Source organism: Rattus norvegicus, chromosome 8, assembly GCF_036323735.1.
Source record: "Rattus norvegicus strain BN/NHsdMcwi chromosome 8, GRCr8, whole genome shotgun sequence".
NCBI classification, from domain to species: domain Eukaryota; kingdom Metazoa; phylum Chordata; class Mammalia; order Rodentia; family Muridae; genus Rattus; species Rattus norvegicus.
The window spans coordinates 33390697-33411111 of NC_086026.1; the positions used below are offsets into that span (position 1 = coordinate 33390697).

Sequence of the window (20415 nt, forward strand, 5' to 3'; positions counted from 1 at the left end):
TGAGAAGGCCCGGGGTTCCATGAAGCATGGGAGCCTGTATATGGGAACGAGGAAGCAAAGAGCACCATGCTTACATGCAGCTGATGAAGACAATACTAATGAAAGTGAGGTGTCCCCCACGGCAGAGTTCCCCCCATACGTATAACTCAGGCAAAAAAAGCAATGCGACTGCAACTGATGGGACCAGTGAGGGGCGGGGCGGGGGTGGGGGGCAGGGGGTGGGGGGAGGAAGAAAACCAAGGATCATTTGGCCTCCAAAACTAGGATAAGGCTTTGGGTTTCTACTCCAGTGAAATTAGAGTCCACTGATGCAACTGGCCTCCGAGTAGAGCCACTTTGCTTCCAGTGCTGAGGACAAATGGGCCAAGCTAGGGGGGCTGGGGAGGCAGCCCCTGCAATGTACCAGGTAGAAGACGAAGGTGGATTGGATGAGGGCAGGGCGAAGCGGCTGCACTCCAGGCTTTAGAGGTTGTGTGTGGAACGAAGAGACAAGAACCGGAATCATCTGGGACACACAACGGAATTTCCACTTGTTTTTACTCGACAGAGTGCAGTAGAGGTCACATGAGGGAAAGCGAAGTTCTACTTCTGACCTCGTCACATACATGCAACAGATAGTGAGGGCCAGCTGTCTGTGTTCCTGCCGTGAGGCTGGGGACAGACACTGGAGGGTGCTGGTGTCAAGATCCCACAGGTGTGGTCCCACACAGTGAGGAGACAAAAATGAGAAGGAGGAGCGAGCAGAGTCTCAGAGCAATTGGGTGTTGGTGCAAGAACTCTGGAGGGGCTGAGATCACGTATGTGGTTCACAGGACCGGGAAGAACTAGTCGATGCTGGAGAGCTAAGGTCGGCTGCACATGCTAAGGAGGTAGAGAAAAATGTTGCTACAGAAAGACCTTATCTGGATACATAGCTAATCGTGTATGCATAAAACCGACTCGGAGGCTTCTTCCTCCCTTACAGCAGGATGCGATGTAAGATTCCTCTATATTCCGATTGCTGTCACACTTCCCAGCACAGCCCTGCTTAATTCAGCTTTGCTCTTATGTAATGCAAGACAAAGTGACAATGTGACACTGCTCTCTGGCTCTGGCTCTGCTCTGGTAGCCCCGCACTCCTCCGTATCTTGGCTGGATGCTTGATATTTCAAGCATCTCAGAAGGAACCAGCAAGAGCGGGTAAAGCTGGGGGCTTGGTGGCTCTTGTTCTTTAGGGATCACCTACAAGCTTCACTTTGCAAAGCTTCCTTGGAGGGTGAGGAGGATAGCTCAGTGGGTGAAGGCGCTTTCCACCAACCCTGACCATCTGAGGACTCAAAGAGAGAACAAACCCCCACAGGCTGCCCTCTGAATGGTCACACGTCCCATCATGGCTCTCATACGCCTAACTTCCCCAGACGCAAAAGCAAGAAACTTATCACATAATTTTATTTTAAAACTTTAAGACAAATAAAGGGCTTTAAAAAAAAAAAGCTTCCTTTGAGTTGGGCATGATGGTAGAGAAGTTGCAAGGCTAAGGCAAGAGAAACAAAAGATCAAGGCGGGGCTACATAATATGACCCCATCTGAGAGAATATGAGAGAGAGAGAGAGAGAGAGAGAGAGAGAGAGAGAGAGAGAGAGAGAGAGAGAGAGAGAGAGAGATGGACAGATAGACAGACAGACAGAAAACCTCGATTTCGCAGACCCAGTGGGACATGGGCTGTTCCGCTATGACCACTTGCGGATACATTAGCTGGGAGCTTAGCTCGGTGGCTGCAGTAGCCCTGACTACAGTGTCCCTGGTCATACTCAGGAAGCTGGCCTGTCAGTCTGCAAGGCTCTCTGTTTGCCTGCTCTTGCCTAACCCATCTTCGCTAGGCTTCTGTGTGGGCACTATGCTCACGGATGTGTGTTATTTGATTTTCACTATTACTGAAGACAATCGGCTTGGAGCAGTACATGTCAGATGTAATTTATGAAGAAAAACTATCCCCTATAGCTAACTTATATATTGTGGTTTAGCTTTCTAGAAAGTTCTTACTCTTAACCACCAGCATGAGATTGGACTGCTCTTAGTGCAATGACATTTCAAGGAGAAGGAAAATCAGGAAAGGTGGTAAGAAGCCAGTGGCATGTGCCACCTGCCAGCTGGGTACCATCAGTATCTGGATCCCTAAAGGTCACTTTCTGCCATGGCTGAGAATGGTACAGAGAAGCTGGAGACCCCACAAAGAAGGTTTGCTTCAAGTGTATTGCAGTTTAGAATGGCAAGACCACACCAAGCCATTGCACTTGATTCCTTGAACAAGAGCCTTCAGTCTGGACTGTGTGTGACAGAAGGCTGCCTTTCCTCCTCCCTGCTGTTTGGTCAGGAAGGGGAAGACGAGTGTTCAAAGAAACCAGCTGAGCTGAAAACAAGGACGGTGCTAGACCTGTGTGCTCTAGCTAACCCCAGATTCTACTGCAGTCGGGCATAGCTGCCCAGCACCACCTCGCTGGGTCTTCTGCCATTCCCTTCCTGAGAGCATGGATGTGAGGTGGTTTCTGCTGAAGTGCCCAGCTCTAACATGCTGGATTGAACATGCCTGTTTCTCTTAGGCTCAGTTTATCAACTGATTAATGTAATAAGAGACAGAGAGAACAGGAAAAGACTTCTTCCAGATCCCCAGAACTGGCAGGTGCAAAGTCAAAAAAATAAAGTTGACTCAAATAAGACCCCTTTTCTCTTGGCTCTACAAACAATGACAAACCCACAAATTCAGGAGCACAAAGAAGCTGTCTAGGGTGTGACCACACCCTGCTGGGAATGTTCAAAAAGCCTACCTAGAACCAGCAGGCTGGCCAGTGAGGCTTTCACTTCCAGAAGAGGGCAGTGCCCACCCGCCTCAGCACCTTCTTTGAAGGTGATATAACTAACTACATACTCTGTGGCCGCTCTGTGGCCTCCCCTGGAAGATCAGGGGAGCAGAAAATGCCCGTCCACAAAACCAGAAGAGAAGACATCTCACTCTGAGTGTATCCCAGACAGCGCTACCCCATCTTCTCTTAGGCTTAGGCATAGAATTTTGGCCTGAGTTGAATATAGCCCTTCATTCCCTGAGGTTGCTAGTTACGATGACTTCTCCTGCAGGACAGGAAGGAAGGAAGCTGCCAGCCATAGCAGGGGCTGCAGGGGCTGCTGTTCAGTTAACATACTGGTTCCTGCCCAGGTGGGGGATATCAGTAGACTGTACCATGGAGCCTGCCATTGTCTCTTCGAAAATGATAACCTGTGGGAAACAAGCGCTGGGCTGTGAGGTCTGCCCTGTAGGCAGATGGGAGAGCTGTGGGATAGCAGGATTGGAAGGGTGGGTGTGGAACGCAGTTGGAAGGAGGTGGTAGGGGCGAATAGAGACTTGTCACTCACTAATGGAAGGAGAAGAATAGGGTAGCTGAAATACCCACCCTCTCCTACTTCCTGGTCAAGCATTTCAGAGGCCGAGAAGCAACTTGATAGCAGGAGAAGCAGGGATGAGAAAAGAGTTTCAAGGAAAAAGGAGGGGGTCTACAAATATTCCCACCTTGTTGAGTCCTTTGTCCAGCCAGACACCGGGGAGGTAGAGAGTCTCCTGAGGTCCTACATTCCAGTAGCGTCCAAGGTTGTGATCATTGACGAGCACAACCCCCTTCACCCAGCCCTTCAAATAAAACAGGGAAGGCCTCGCTTTACCACGGGAGCCCCAAAGTGAGAAACAGACCATGTTCCTGAGAGACCAAAGCGAACCAACATTAGACATCCATGAAGGTCAACCCAGTCCACTGCTGTGCCTCGTAGGCAGGGTAATCGACCTCAGGCCGTCCACAGGAACCCACACACTGAGAAGCACTGCAAGGTGCCTCAGCTCTGAGCCCACTCTGACAGACAAGTCACAGGATCCTATCATGTGGGGCAATACAGAAAGACATGGAGGTTTCTGGCCCAGGTGTTACAGAAAACTCTATCCAAGTCAGCTTGGCTCAGAGCCCTAAGAAAATGAGAGGACAGGAGAAGAAAGGAGTCCTACAAACCTCCAACTTCAGAAATGTGTCAGAAGGGTAAATGCCAACTGACAAGGTGCCCAGGAAGAAAGCGGGAAAGGTAATTTCTTTGGGTACGACACTCCACTTGTCCATGTCGAACCTAAGGACAGGATGTAAGAAGAAAAAGGAGGGAAGGACCATCTCACATGTCCTTCCTAAGGCACATCCCTACCCCCAACAAGGCCCCAAGGCCACCCACTCCCAACCAGGTCATAGGATGGCAGCAAGGCAGCAGGATGGGTGGCATTTCCCAGTTTGTAAACATGGGTTCCAGTGCTGGTCCTACCCTCACCTTAGGTAGGTCCCTGGGAGGCCAGGGCATTCCTGCCTCTTGCTACCTATTAGCTATAACCTCATATACCAGACTCATAGGGACTCACCTCTGAAAGAACTGCTTTGTCATATCCAGGCTGTAGATTTTGAAGTTTTTCAGGGGTTTATTATTCAGATAGAGATTTCCAATTAAACCTAGGGAGAGTGGGCAAAGAGAGATGATAAAGCCCCAAATCAGGAGACAGGTGACACAGATGCAGCCAGGGCAAGGATCTTTCCTAAAGCATGTGCAGCCTAAGGTAGTCTGCATTTGGACTAAAGCCTCCCTGGAGATGTCAAAATTTGTAGAGAGAGATAAGACCACTGTTGGTCTAGCCATAGAATTTGTCATGAAGAACAGGACATCCAAGGACAGTGACAGAGCTGATATGTCAGTGTGTAACATCTGGTGTCTGGCCTCTTTCTAGGGAGAGCTGTATTTGGCTAAGTGGTAACAAAGAGCCTAACTTTATGGTATTATGAGGGTATTGGACTAAGAGCCCTGGTCACTCAGCAAGGAGCTTGCCATTCACTGTAAGATTAAAGATAGGTTTAAAGACATCTGCATGGCGAGAAGGCAGCAACAGCATGCAGCTTTCTCACTGCGTGTCTGGCTTGCCCCTGGGCCCAGGAGCATTGTCTATTCCCTCAGTTTTCCTGAGGGAGATGAAGAACAGGAATTCAGTGTGAAGACCCAAGAAGGCAGGGGTCCAATACTCTTCCACAGACTCTAAGATATTCCCATTCCTTGCTCCTTACTCACAACCCTAAAAGCAGAGAGGCCCACTCCGACCGAAGTAAATTTCAGTAGAAAGAAAGATGAAGAGGGCATCTCAGGGCTTATGGAAATTTCTCCAGGGGCACAAGCACCACACAGTTCTAAAGCACTAAAGGGAAAGTGGCCAAACCATCCTGACCCATTAGCCAGGATTTATATGTAGATAAACCGGGCACCATCGCCCTTCAGTAAGCCTCCAGTGGGTCCCCAATATCCACCTCCCTGCAATAGGCCCCCATAAGCCACCTCCCTAAGTGGGCCCCAGTGGCCTATTAATGTACCCGGTGGCGAGCAGATAGACAAGTCTGAAGAGTGGTGACGGCTTCTCTCCTGGTCAGTACTAGGACCCACCTTTGCGCTGGCTGTCAATGTTATTTCCGTAGTTGACTCGCCCACGATTCTCCACCAAGATCCTCAGTATTGTGTAACCCTGCCAGGAACATAGTGGCCAGTTATCGCCACCTGATAACTCAGTTACAGCTGGGAATCTGTGTTCCCAGCCATTTCCTATGTGCTAAGAATGGGAGTAAGAATCCCCAACTGGTCAGAAAGCTATCTGTGCCCTTATCTTTCCAATTTTTAATTAAGGAATCTCCTGGCTTCCTGGTCTTCCTCCTTTGACTCCTACCAAGTTCCCCAGCCATCACCCAGATCCCTGGGATAACAAACCTGGGTCAAGGGGATAGTGATCTTCGTTGTCGTATAGTCCAAGAATCCTATGGACACTCTGTTCAAAAAGACCTGCCAAAGTGAGCAGACGAAAACCATGGTGAACAGGAGGAAGAGCCTCTGCTAAACAAGAAAACGAATAAGGTGCTTGGCAGGCACAGAGGAAAGTGAACACTGCCATTATAATGGAAAGATCTTGTGATCTGCACACTGCTGACAACTGATCCTGAAGGCAGAAAATAACGTGTGTCCAGTCATGCCCGGTCACCACAAAGTCCCAGGAGTTCTGAGGAGATGCTCCTACCTGTCCTCTGTCACGCACAAGGCCACTGAGGACGCCAGATGAAAAGATGGTGGTCTCATAGAGGACATACCCAAAGGCCTGCCCATTACCATTGTTTACCGGCAGGTTCTCCATGTTGATGGGTATCTCAGATGTGATTGGCTACATAAGAAGACACATGAAGGCACAAGAGTCAAGCAGCTCCTACTTCTAAGTTTTCACTTAGAACAGCAAGGATATCAGGGACAGCATGCAAGGATGCTCTAGCCTCTTCTGTATCCCACCTTCTTACTAGCTTAAACTAATGACTCCTCAGAGGCATTAAATAAGGACAACAGGAAAAGGGAGAATTCACTAGAGTCCTACAGTCTACCAGAATCCTGAAGCCACCATCATGTCATGAAATCTTAAGCCAGCATCACAACAGAATGAACTATAGCAGGTTTCTGCTTTCCTCTCCACAGAAGGATCACCCCTTCCTCTGCTCCTCACCCTATCCATAACCTACAGAAAGGCCTGATGCTAAAGGGGAGACACCAGGCTGAAGCCCTTCTATTCTTTCCCAGTTCCCACTGCAGTACCAGTGTATTCTCTTCACCCAGTTCTCTGGTTGGGTAGAGCCCTCAATGCCACTTGGTTTGCTCATCCAAGAACACCACTGGGAACATTCTTGGGTGCTGTCTGCTTAGTAACTCTCCCTGAGGCCCAGCCTGTAGCACTTACCTTATCCATGTACAGGAGAGCGTCCCACAGTGACAGGTAGAAAGATGGAGTCACTGGCTCATAGACCATCTTAGCAGTAAGCTCAGGTGGAGGAGGTGGAGGGACGCCTGAAACAGGAACCAGGGCCCTCCCTTAAAGATTCAATCGCCATTACCGCCGCCAGCCTCAGACCCACAGTCCCATGTGCCCCTGTCATCCTGGCACCAAGATCAACCACAGGCTCTACTCAGAGCTTAAATTACTCTAGAGCATGAGGCCTGGGCAAGAGCAGGGCTTAGCTGTGCTTTCTAGAAGGCATAAATAGACTTAGCATGAGTCAAGTACAAAAGGCACAGAATGATGACAATAAGCTCTCAAGCCTACTTTATCTACAAGATTGGCTTTATTATTTGCTTATTTACTTATTTATTTTTGGCAGTGGGGTGGGTGGAATACAGGGCCTTATGCACACACTGAGATACGTTTCACAGCAGTCTAGGACATTCTTGAATATGGGTTAGCTAGAGTTGAGGTAGGATAGGAGGAAGACAGCAAAAACTCCAAGGGCTCATAGCAAAAGCACGAGCCCAAGTGGATGCTTGAATCTGTTCCTTGTTTGTACCTGAGAAGGTTCCAAAGAGTTCTCGAAGCTTGGTGTATTTGGCAGTGTAATCTCCAGCCTCTGTCAATATAGCATCGTAGTCTGCAAGACACCCATGGACCCTTTAGGCACTCCTGTCCCCAGAACAAAGAGATAAAGAAAAGAAAAAGAAGGAGGAGGAGGAACTTGGAAGGGAGGAACAGAGTTCTCAGACCAGCAATGTTAAAGAGAAATGCCTTTAGTATAAACCATGCAGTCAAGCTAAGGTAGGTACTAAGTACTACAAAAGTTCCTATGAGCACAGCATGATACTCTAGTTTTACTGCAAGTAGATATAATGGAACATCTCTTCTACTCCCTGAGAACTCTCAGTCAGAGGGCCAAGATCACACCTTCCCAAGGGTCTGAGAGAGAGGAAGTCTATCCCCATCCTTCGCACTCTAGATTTGCCTCCCCTCCCTTGCTTCTCCAAACAGCTCTCTCATCAGAACAAGCTGTTCACAGGCACCCACGGCTCCGGAAGTTTAAAGGTGACAGTCAAAGTCTCTATCTTCCCTGGATATTATGTAGCTAAAGACATGACAGGACCGAGAAACTGTCTCTAAAGAATTCTCCATCAGAAGTACCAGCCCTACCAACACTGGAGAGGACTGGGAGAACTGTTGGTACTTGCCATAGCTGGTAACATCAGCCTTGTAGTCACCAAAATGCATGGCTCCATTTATGAAGCCAAAATTTGTGCCTCCATGGAACATGTACAGGTTGATGGAGGAGCCGTCTTTGATGATGGCAGACACTGTTTGCAGGACCTCTTCAAGGAGAGAGCAATGGATGTTTACAGTGAGTCAAAGCCTAAGGAAAGCCCCAACTAGGCCCCTTGTTCCCAATCCCCACCAGGTCACTCATCACTGGGTCATTCAGCTTTCTCTGGACAATCTGTAGCCAGTAGGCTATTTCCATCCTACCAGATAGCACGTTTCCTCGTGGCTATTCTGTCCCAAGAAAATGTAACAAAGCTAGGACCCCATTACACAACAATCCTGCCTGTGTCCCTAATTCCTCCCTTAACTCAAAAACAAATCAACAATATGCAAAGAGAATATCAGATAACAAAACAAAAGGTCAATTAATATATATTGAGTGGTATATCCAATAAATGTAAACTTAATACTGACCTAGTGAACTGGCAAATTTAAAATTTTTTATTTTACTGCTTGGTACTGATGAATCTGCAGGAAATGAGCATTCGCATTTCATAGCTGCCAGTAGGCTGCTACAGTCTCTACAGTCTTTCTGAGGGACAGTGGTAAATACATACATTAAAGCTGTATTGGTGCAGCAATTTATTCCTTATCATAAGAAAATACATCCCAACAAAACTTCAAGGATGCTTGTTTAAGTGGTATTCAATTAACCAAAGCCAAACTAAGCAACCACTGAAGAACTGGGTTACTAAATGGTGGTTTAGTCACTGATAGGAAGGAGCTCTTCAAATTCTTTAAGACAGTGATGTCTGATTACATCAAGCATTCCTACGTTCAATAGTATAGGATGGTGTGTGTGTGTGTGTGTGTGTGTGTGTGTGTGTGTTGTACATGTGTGAAGATCTGATCAGTCTGTCTCTAGCTTTATCTGCATTAGATGGAGATATACTAATTGCTACCTGAACTGTTAAATATATCAGAATGCTTGTTCTGGACTCAGGGACTTTTATTTCCTTCTTTAAATTTTCTTACATATCCAAGATATCTACAATGCTCATATATTACTTGTCACACAGAAAAGCAAAGAAGAAAGCCCTATTGTTTCAAGTGTCAAGTCTGAAATACCAAGAGCTGAGTCTGAATACAAATGATCCTGGGAGCTCAGGATCCTACAACTCCAAACACAATGCCAGGGGATGCAGACCACGGTCCTATGGAGTGCCAACATACATATTAGTATGGGCAAAGTAAAACACTTACCAGAGGAATCCAAGATGTTGTGGGAGCCACCCCACGAGTCAAACCACCCTGTCCAGTACTCCATCACCATCTTGGGTTGAATCCCCTGGGTACCACAAAATGAAAATTAGGCAAGCAGGCTGATCAAAAGGGAAAGGTGACACCACTGTTGACCAGAACCCTGTATCTTTGCCCTCTGTGGCCATGTACCCCTTGCCTGAGAGGCATGAAGGCGCCCAGCATGGATCACTGACCACATGTGCCCTCACCACCTGCTAGAAAGATGTTTACCAGTTGAAGTAGTTTACCAGAGTTGATGTTTAACGTGCTTTTGATGGTGCATATGACAGGTACCAGCAAGAAAACAAAAGCATCTGCTCAAACTAAGCTTTCATCAGAACAGCCTCTCTCGGGGCTTTCCTTACGTCAGAAACTGCATACAATGCAACAGAACATGTTCCAGAGAGATGGGGCACACTTAGTGATTCACGGCATAGAAAGTACCAACTATCCCCGGGGAAAAGCCAACATAGCAACAAGATATCTTTAGCAAGATGGTAGCTTTGTTTTTCTTTACATCCCCAAATATGCCATACTATACACATATCTAGTCACCCAAAAGGGAGAAGCCCCAAAACCTCTAGGGCCAACAGTGGGCTTATTTGCTTAAGAGTTCTTATGACGTGGAGAACAGAAAGTGAACGGCCAGCATGGACCAAGCTGTCTTCCTGCAGAACCCCAAAATGCCCATCTTCTGAGTACTTTATCCACTTTCTACCTATCTCCTTGACTATGGATAGCAGTAACAGTAGCTAGCACTCATGCTCACTCGGAGAATTAGATGAAAGGCTGCATATAAACTTCTGATATACAGGAATTACTCAAAAATCTCTAGCATGAGTTATCTTTCTCACTGAGCACATATTTAAGGATTACTGGATACCCCAAAATTAACCAGTGATAGGGTCTATAGTGTCTATTCAATGAAGCCCTTCAGACAAAACCACTCCTTTAAATAAAGGCAGATGTCATAGACCATTCAAGAAAATACTTCAGCAGCACCATTCTGCTGGTGACAGCTAGCCTAATAGCACTGACAAGGGCAAGTTGTCTGGAGATCAACAGCAGATGCCCTTTCTCTCACCAGTAAGGTGAGGTGCTCTTCAAACACTGCCTTATGCAAGACAACATCCTCAATATACCTACACAACTAAAGGCAAATCAGAAACCCTGAGGAGCCAAGCAGTGTCTCCACAGGCTCACAATAGGGTGGCCAAGTGGGTACTGAGCAGCTCTCAGCACCCGCACTTCCCTTAGCATCACTCAATTGCCACTCTATATAGTCACTTTGAGACCATATATCATGAGCCTCTCTTCCCAAGTAGATTACAGACAGCACAGGACAGAGGTCCTGGGATCAGTCGTGAGGTAAGACAGACCAGACACTTCTATAGACAGAGAATAGACCTAGGATAATACTGAAAGAAATGAGATGAGAAGAGAGGGTTCCATCACATGTATATGCACAATCCCTCCCTCTGGGGAGTCTACCAGAGATCAGATCCGCCCTCCTCCTGCGAGCCTTCCCACCTGTCCTGGCCACCATCTACACTGCAAGAGTAGCCACGCCACACACATATACTCACCTCACAGGGTACTACCCTGATGACTTCATGAGTATACCTGTGGATATCATCCCTAGTTTGAAAGGCCAATAGCTGGAACAAGCAATCTACTCAGTGGAGCACGAGTAGTCCCGCACCCCTGGCTCAGTATCCCCACAGGCCTCAATGCACTGTCAATAGACCCTTGTCAGTTCCCCTCGAGGCTGAGGACCACGGCAGGCATGCAATTAGTGGGGGCAACCTGGGGGCACTCACACCTTTCAGTAAGCCCAACTGAGATGAGCTATCTTTCTGTACATGAGATATAACGCAGCCTCAGTCACATCTGTTTGTTTAAAGAGACACATAAACTAGAGACATCCACTGGAATAGGACTGTGTAACCATCAGTCTGACGAAGGTGAGATACACCTACAAACCTCTCTCATTTACTGACCTGGAATCAACCAGGCTTCCTGTCTTATGGATAACAGAATCGTGTCTAATGCCAATGAAGCCTTAAAGGTTAAGGCCAGATGATTTCTATAGTAAACAGAGAGATCTTTCTCTCTCAATATCTCAAAGAAATTCTGGGGCTTGCAGAGACCATAAAAGCCAAAAGCTTCAAAAGGTGCCCTTCTCAAAAGAGTGCAACACTCTTGGATGGTGTCGGTCTATACAGCAAACTGTAGAGCAGGGTTTCTAAGCTGCTTCCCTCCCATCCATAAGGCATTGTGGATGAACGAAGAGACTGGGAGAGCTATGAGTCCTCTCCCCCACCACAGATCTCTTGGCACAGTGCAAGCATGTGGAATCCCTGCCCTCAAGCTAGAAGATACACAGCATCCCCTGGGCCAGACCTACCTGTATAGATAAGAGAATACTGTTTAGTGCCACCAGCTCCTGTTGTGACTGTAAGTTGATGGTGGCCAGCACTGGGAAGGCAATGGAGAAGGAAAAACAAAGACTTTCTCAATTACACAAATCTTTAATCCAACAGCATTAAAAAAAAAAAAGCTAGTGTAAACTTTGCTCCCCACCTCCCATTAGAAATTGGCTCTGGTGATGCCAAAAGACTGGCCTACATTCTTATTCTTAGAAACTCCATCTGGTTTTTACTGACTGTAATGTTTGCAGCCCGAGGAAAGTCTTATCTGAACTACTGTCCCAGGAACCAGAGCCTGCGCTCTACACTGTACCCAAGTGCAAGGGCCTTTGTATGCCAAGGGCAACAATGGTGTCGGTGAAGGCTCATGTCACATTTCTTGGTAAGGACTCACTGTCTTTGAAATTTGAAAATTTAACCAGTATTTCAGTTTTCCATAAGCAAACCACATGCTCAAGAAAAACGCTTTGATGGCTGATAGCCGTGACCCTGCCACAGCCATGGCCAGCTGCAGAACTTGATTCCAAGGACCCTAGCCTGCTTCCTGTCCATTTGAACGGCCAGTGCCAGATGATTGAGCTCGAGTAACGAAGGCAGGATGGCCAGCCTGGTATCGGGCCATGCTCGCCAGTGAAGAAAACAAAGATAAGGCTCTAGAGGCACAGAGACTTCCCTCGTGCTCCACGATCTGTGAGCTGAAGAGTAGGGTTGCAAACCCAGACCCCTCGACGCCAAGCCTGTGATGTCCCTGTCCTCCAGCAACCCACAGGGGAAGACCCAGACGCTCAAAGTCAACCCGATGCACGGGGCTAGCTGAACACAGACAGCTGTCATGTCAACCTGACGCCTCGTCAAACGCAAGAGTAAGAAGTAAGACGCAGAAGGGGTGTGAGCAAAGGCACAGTGCTGAGGGAACCCTGGGAAAGGGAAAGCCATGGAAAGACAGCAGGGGACAGGAGGGTAGATTTGGTTCTTTCTACTGGGTACCAAGTAAGTCCTTCCTCCACGCGGAAGGAAACCCCCTCCGGCCACAGACATCTTCCCAGTCTTATAGTCAAGCCTCCTCTGCACCAGAGTCATTCCTTCAGTGGGGTTCACATGCGCTAGGAAACAATCCTCTAGGAGCACAGGGGTGAGGGGTGGAGGGAAGACTAGAGGGGATCCCTGAGCACGGGGGCTTCTGCACAGTCCTCACATCTGTTCTTCCAGCACCTGTGCGAGAAGCCAGAGGCAGCTTCTATAGGTGGGTAAAAACAGCATTTCTAGACACTGACATGTGAGTTAACAATCCTCGTGGCTCTATTATTCCCACAGGGAAGGGCACCTGTTCACCTCCCCTACCAATCTTCAGAGTTTCATCTCCCTTCAAACACTGGGGAGAATAGTAGCAGGAAGTCAGGGCAGGCAGAACTAATAAAAGAAACAGATAAAATGTTTAAAAACACAGGAGGCATAGGAGCTTGGGAAGCCTCTGTTAAGATACTTGCTAAGAAAGAAGGGAGAGCTATGGCTGCGGACAGAAGTGAGGATGGGCTCTATGCATGATACATGCTTGTAGTCCCATCATGCCATGCAGGGAGCGGGGGGCAAAAGAATCATGAGTTTGAGAACAGCCTGAACAAAGCAAGAAAAGAGAAGGCGCAGGGGGTGGGGGGCAGGGCATCTGAGATGACAAGGAAACCGTGAGTCCACTCAAGGTGAGACTGGCTACCTCATTCTCATGCTGCAAAGCAGCACAGCCCACCCCACCCAGCAGTCCTACAGTCAAAATGCACAGCAGCACTGAACTGTGCTAGCAAGAAAGGGATGGTGTAAGAGACCAGGGGAACCCCAACCGTCCACTTCAGCGTCAGAGGGCAGCTTCGGAATCCTAGACCAATAGAGTTAGAGTTGCATGTGCAACTTGTATAGAAACAGGAAGGTTGGAGCTGGAAGAAAAGGTTACAGTTAGAGATAGCTGTTTCTGGGGAGTTGGATGAGGAGGAAGGTTTATTTCTTGATGTTTTTTTTATTATTAGCGTACTCATAGGCCATGTGACTAAATGTTTTAACTTTTTAAATTAAAAAAGAAATCATCATTTTAGGCAACAGTGGCCTCAAGGGCCCAAAGGTTGGAGCCTGCAGGATAGGATGGGTGCGAATGGACAGAGAGAGCATCTTCTAAGGCCTTTGTAGACTGCCTCATGCCCCATAGTCCCTTCAGCTGGGCCTTGGTAATAAACGTGAGTAGATGCTGCCACCTTGTGGAAGGAAGAGGAATCACTACTGATCTTTGTCACCTCCGAGGGGAACCAATGTCTTTTCATTCACCGACTTACAGGAGGGCTCAATCTCCCTGTGCACCAACCGCAGATGGGCACATGTTCAAACACAGGCCTCCTGAGACAGCCAGAGGCCCACAGAGCTCACTGCTGCTGTGAGGTAGAGACGTAAATTAAGCGGACTATTCCAAAGGTTAAAAAAGAAAATGGGGCCAGAAGAGTGGCCCAAGCCTTGCGAGGGAGTGCATGTTCTAGCAGGGTGCTCGGAGAAAGCCTCACTGTGAAGCTCCTTAAGGGTGTGGAATCCAAGGGTGTTCCGTGTGCTTGAAGAACAAAACAGGAACCAGGAGGGTAGAACAGAAGGGGGAAGAGACACCTGGAGGAGCGCTCAGTCGGTCACGTGTGTGGAGATGAGGCATGCTGCCAGGGTGTACTCCGGGTCATGTGCAGGGCTACGGGAGCGGGCAGTGGGGGAAGGCTGTGGGAGGGATGAGTGAAGGGGCATGTAGGGGTTGCTGCTGTGTGAGGAACCTGTGTGGCCATTCTCAGAGTGTGTGGGTCTCTCTTGTCTCTGAGGAGCACTTGGAAGCCAAGCAGTAGCTCAAGATGATCTGGGTTGTTCCCTTGGCTATTAGACATGGGGTCTTGCCATGTAGTCCTGGCTGGCCTGGAATCATGTAACTCAGGCTGGTCTCAAACTCACGGCCCTCCTGCCACACTTCCTTAGTGCTGGGATTGCAGGGGTGTGCCCCAGGTCCGACTCCAGGGTTACATTCTTAAACCTGGGCACAGGCTGCTGGAGGGGTCAGTGAAGCAAGAGAAGTCAATGGGATCATTTTGACCTCGCAGGTGGGAAGGGTGGGAACGGTGAGGCAGCACCGTTCCATTGGAGTTCCAGATATATTTTAAAGAGAAAAGTAAAGGCAGGAAGTGCCTAGCCTCAAAGAGACTTGAAGCGCCAGAGTAGAAGGAATACTGGGGGATGGGGAGGGTCCTGCCCAGAGGAGGAGGAGGAGGATGGGGGAAGGATTGTGGGAGGGAATGACCAGGAGGGGGGCAGTAAAGGGGTTGTAAAGTGAATAAGTGAAAAACTATTAAATTATAATTAAAATGTTTTTAAGACCGGAAGTCCCACACCCGCGGATCCCGGCCCATAGCAGCTCTCTGCTCCCAGACCCTGTGGGAAAGAGACCTCACCGCCTGGTCAGGTGGGCACTCCTGAGGCTGCAGAGCAGAAGAGACCACCAACACTGCCCACCCCTGCCCACATCCCTGGCCCAAGAGGAAACTGTATAAGGCCTCTGGGCTCCCGTGAGGGAGGGCCCAGGAGCGGCAGGACCCCTGCCTGAGACACCGCTGGAACCTGAGGGAAACAGACTGATAAACAGTTCTCTGCACCCAAATCCCGTGGGAGGGAGAGCTGAACCTTCAGAGAGGCAGACAAGCCTGGGAAACCAGAAGAGACTGCTCTCTGTACATACATCTCGGACGCCAGAGGAAAACACCAAAGGCCATCTGGAACCCTGGTGCACTGAAGCTCCTGGAAGGGGTGGCACAGGTCTTCCTGGTTGCTGCCGCCACAGAGAGCCCTTGGGCAGCACCCCGCCTGGTGAACTCAAGACACAGGCCCACAGGAACAGCTGAAGACCTGTAGAGAGGAAAAACTACACACCCGAAAGCAGAACACTCTGTCCCCATAACTGACTGAAAGAGAGGAAAACAGGTCTACAGCACTCCTGACACACAGGCTTATAGGACAGTCTAGCCACTGTCAGAAATAGCAGAACAAAGTAACACTAGAGATAATCTGATGGCGAGAGGCAAGCGCAGGAACCCAAGCAACAGAAACCAAGACTACATGGCATCATCGGAGCCCAATTCTCCCACCAAAACAAACATGGAATATCCAAACACACCAGAAAAGCAAGATCTAGTTTCAAAATCCTATTTGATCATGATGCTGGAGGACTTCAAGAAAGACGTGAAGAACTCCCTTAGAGAACAAGTAGAAGCCTAAGAGAGGAATCGCAAAAATCCCTGAAAGAATTCCAGGAAAACACAATCAAACAGTTGAAGGAATTAAAAATGGAAATAGAAGCAATCAAGAAAGAACACATGGAAACAACCCTGGATATAGAAAACCAAAGGAAGAGACAAGGAGCCGTAGATACAAGCTTCACCAACAGAATACAAGAGATGGAAGAGAGAATCTCAGGAGCAGAAGATTCCATAGAAATCATTGACTCAACTGTCAAAGATAATGTAAAGCGGAAAAAGCTACTGGTCCAAAACATACAGGAAATCCAGGACTCAATGAGAAGATCAAACCTAAGGATAATAGGTATAGAAGAGAGTGAAGACTCCCAGCTCAAAGGACCAGTAAATATCTTCAACAAAATCATAGAAGAAAACTTCCCTAACCTAAAAAAAGAGATACCCATAGGCATACAAGAAGCCTACAGAACTCCAAATAGATTGGACCAGAAAAGAAACACCTCCCGTCACATAATTGTCAAAACACCAAACACACAAAATAAAGAAAGAATATTAAAAGCAGTAAGGGAAAAAGGTCAAGTAACATATAAAGGCAGACCTATCAGAATCACACCAGACTTCTCGCCAGAAACTATGAAGGCCAAGAGATCCTGGACTGATGTCATACAGACCCTAAGAGAACACAAATGCCAGCCCAGGTTACTGTATCCTGCAAAACTCTCAATTAACATAGATGGAGAAACCAAGATATTCCATGACAAAACCAAATTTACACAATATCTTTCTACAAATCCAGCACTACAAAGGATAATAAATGGTAAAGCCCAACATAAGGAGGCAAGCTATACCCTAGAAGAAGCAAGAAACTAATCGTCTTGGCAACAAAACAAAGAGAATGAAAGCACACAAACATAAACTCACATCCAAATATGAATATAACAGGAAGCAATAATCACTATTCCTTAATATCTCTCAACATCAATGGCCTTAACTCCCCAATAAAAAGACATAGATTAACAAACTGGATACGCAACGAGGACCCTGCATTCTGCTGCCTACAGGAAACACACCTCAGAGACAAAGACAGACATTACCTCAGAGTGAAAGGCTGGAAAACAATTTTCCAAGCAAATGGTCAGAAGAAGCAAGCTGGAGTAGCCATTCTAATATCAAATAAAATCAATTTCAACTAAAAGTCATCAAAAAAGATAAAGAAGGACATTTCATATTCATCAAAGGAAAAATCCACCAAGATGAACTCTCAATCCTAAATATCTATGCCCCAAATACAAGGGCACCTACATATGTAAAAGAAACCTTACTAAAGCTCAAAACACACATTGCACCTCACACAATAATAGTGGGAGATTTCAACACCCCACTCTCATCAATGGACAGATCATGGAAACAGAAATTAAACAGAGATGTAGACAGACTAAGAGAAGTCATGAGCCAAATGGACTTAACGGATATTTATAGAACATTCTATCCTAAAGCAAAAGGATATACCTTCTTCTCAGCTCCTCATGGTACTTTCTCCAAAATTGACCATATAATTGGTCAAAAAACGGGCCTCAACAGGTACAGAAAGATAGAAATAATCCCATGTGTGCTATCGGACCACCACGGCCTAAAACTGGTCTTCAATATCAATCAAGGAAGAATGCCCACATATACTTGGAAATTGAACAATGCTCTACTCAATGATAACCTGGTCAAGGAAGAAATAAAGAAAGAAATTAAAAACTTTTTAGAATTTAATGAAAATGAAGGTACAACATACCCAAACTTATGGGACACAATGAAAGCTGTGCTAAGAGGAAAACTCATAGCGCTGAGTGCCTGCAGAAAGAAACAGGAAAGAGCATATGTCAGCAGCTTGACAGCACACCTGAAAGCTCTAGAACAAAAAGAAGCAAATACACCCAGGAGGAGTAGAAGGCAGGAAATAATCAAACTCAGAGCTGAAATCAACCAAGTAGAAACAAAAAGGACCATAGAAAGAATCAACAGAACCAAAAGTTGGTTCTTTGAGAAAATCAACAAGATAGATAAACCCTTAGCCAGACTAACGAGAGGACACAGAGAGTGTGTCCAAATTAACAAAATCAGAAATGAAAAGGGAGACATAATAACAGATTCAGAGGAAATTCAAAAAATCATCAGATCTTACTATAAAAACCTATATTCAACAAAACTTGAAAATCTGCAGGAAATGGACAATTTCCTAGACAGATACCAGGTACCGAAGTTAAATCAGGAACAGATAAACCAGTTAAACAACCCCATAACTCCTAAGGAAATAGAAGCAGTCATTAAAGGTCTCCCAACCAAAAGGAGCCCAGGTCCAGACGGGTTTAGTGCAGAATTCTATCAAACCTTCATAGATGACCTAATACCAATATTATCCAAACTATTCCACAAAATTGAAACAGACGGATCACTACCGAATACCTTCTATGAAGCCACAATTACTCTTATACCTAAACCGCACAAAGACACAACAAAGAAAGAGAACTTCAGACCAATTTCCCTTATGAATATCGACGCAAAAATACTCAACAAAATTCTGGCAAACCGAATCCAAGAGCACATCAAAACAATCATCCACCATGACCAAGTAGGCTTCATCCCAGGCATGCAGGGATGGTTTAATATACGGAAAACCATCAACGTGATCCATTATATAAACAAACTGAAAGAACAAAACCACATGATCATTTCATTAGACGCTGAGAAAGCATTTGACAAAATTCAACACCCCTTCATGATAAAAGTCCTGGAAAGAATAGGAATTCAAGGCCCATACCTGAACATAGTAAAAGCCATATACAGCAAACCAGTTGCTAACATTAACTAAATGGAGAGAAACTTGAAGCAATCCCACTAAAATCAGGGGCTAGACAAGGCTGCCCACTCTCTCCCTACTTATTCAATATAGTTCTTGAAGTTCTAGCCAGAGCAATCAGACAACAAAAGGAGGTCAAGGGGATACAGATCGGAAAAGAAGAGGTCAAAATATCACTATTTGCAGATGATATGATAGTATATTTAAGTGATCCCAAACATTCCACCAGAGAACTACTAAAGCTGATAGACAACTTCAGCAAAGTGGCTGGGTATAAAATTAACTCAAATAAATCAGTTGCCTTCCTCTATACAAAAGAGAAACAAGCCGAGAAAGAAATTAGGGAAATGACACCCTTCATAATAGACCCAAATAATATAAAGTACCTCGGTGTGACTTTAACCAAGCAAGTAAAAGATCTGTACAATAAGAACTTCAAGACACTGAAGAAGGAAATTGAAGAAGACCTCAGAAGATGGAAAGATCTCCCATGCTCATGGATTGGCAGGATTAATATAGTAAAAATGGCCATTTTACCAAAAGCAATCTACAGATTCAATGCAATCCCCATCAAAATACCAATCCAATTCTTCAAAGAGTTAGACAGAACAATTTGCAAATTCATCTGGAATAACAAAAAACCCAGGATGGCTAAAGCTATCCTCAACAATAAAAGGACTTCAGGGGGAATCACTATCCCTGAACTCAAGCAGTATTACAGAGCAATAGTGATAAAAACTGCATGGTATTGGTACAGAGACAGACAGATAGACCAATGGAATAGAATTGAAGACCCAGAAATGAACCCACACACCTATGGTCACTTGATTTTTGACAAAGGAGCCAAAACCATCCAATGGAAAAAAGATAGCATTTTCAGCAAATGGTGCTGGTTCAACTGGAGGTCAACATGTAGAAGAATGCAGATCGATCCATGCTTATCACCCTGTACAAAGCTTAAGTCCAAGTGGATCAAGGACCTCCACATCAAACCAGACACACTCAAACTAATAGAAGAAAAACTAGGGAAGCATCTGGAACACATGGGCACTGGAAAAAATTTCCTAAACAAAACACCAATGGCTTACGCTCTAAGATCAAGAATCGACAAATGGGATCTCATAAAACTGCAAAGCTTCTGTAAGGCAAAGGACACTGTGGTTAGGACAAAACAGCAACCAACAGATTGGGAAAAGATCTTTACCAATCCTACAACAGATAGAGGCCTTATATCCAAAATATACAAAGAACTCAAGAAGTTAGACCGCAGGGAAACAAATAACCCTATTAAAAAATGGGGTTCAGAGCTAAACAAAGAATTCACAGCTGAGGAATGCCAAATGGCTGAGAAACACCTAAAGAAATGTTCAACATCTTTAGTCATAAGGGAAATGCAAATCAAAACAACCCTGAGATTTTACCTCACACCAGTGAGAATGGCTATGATCAAAAACTCAGGGGACAACAGATGCTGGCGAGGATGTGGAGAAAGAG

At 46.2% G+C, this 20415-nt stretch overlaps 1 protein-coding gene across 7 annotated transcripts in view; it reads right to left on the reverse strand.

Annotated features, from left to right (window-relative positions):
• Nucleotides 1-504: 504 nt before the first annotated feature.
• Nucleotides 505-20415, reverse strand: part of Glb1l2 (galactosidase, beta 1-like 2) — a 51387-nt gene continuing 31476 nt past the window's right edge. For 4 of the 7 annotated variants that reach the window (XM_039081998.2, XM_039081999.2, XM_039082000.2 and 1 more), the window contains 12 exons: nucleotides 11796-11866; nucleotides 9350-9434; nucleotides 8059-8196; nucleotides 7407-7487; nucleotides 6806-6912; nucleotides 6104-6244; nucleotides 5800-5871; nucleotides 5482-5560; nucleotides 4421-4508; nucleotides 4029-4140; nucleotides 3542-3658; nucleotides 505-861 (listed from right to left, as the gene is read on the reverse strand). In XM_039081998.2, coding sequence (XP_038937926.1) covers nucleotides 598-861; nucleotides 3542-3658; nucleotides 4029-4140; nucleotides 4421-4508; nucleotides 5482-5560; nucleotides 5800-5871; nucleotides 6104-6244; nucleotides 6806-6912; nucleotides 7407-7487; nucleotides 8059-8196; nucleotides 9350-9434; nucleotides 11796-11866 — 1355 coding nt within the window. In that variant the 3' untranslated portion in view covers nucleotides 505-597. Of the gene's footprint in view, nucleotides 862-1409; nucleotides 3251-3541; nucleotides 3659-4028; nucleotides 4141-4420; nucleotides 4509-5481; nucleotides 5561-5799; nucleotides 5872-6103; nucleotides 6245-6805; nucleotides 6913-7406; nucleotides 7488-8058; nucleotides 8197-9349; nucleotides 9435-11795; nucleotides 11867-20415 lie in introns of those variants that run through there. The other 3 variants (XM_017595859.3, XM_006242738.5, NM_001192018.1) reach the window with 2 other exon arrangements.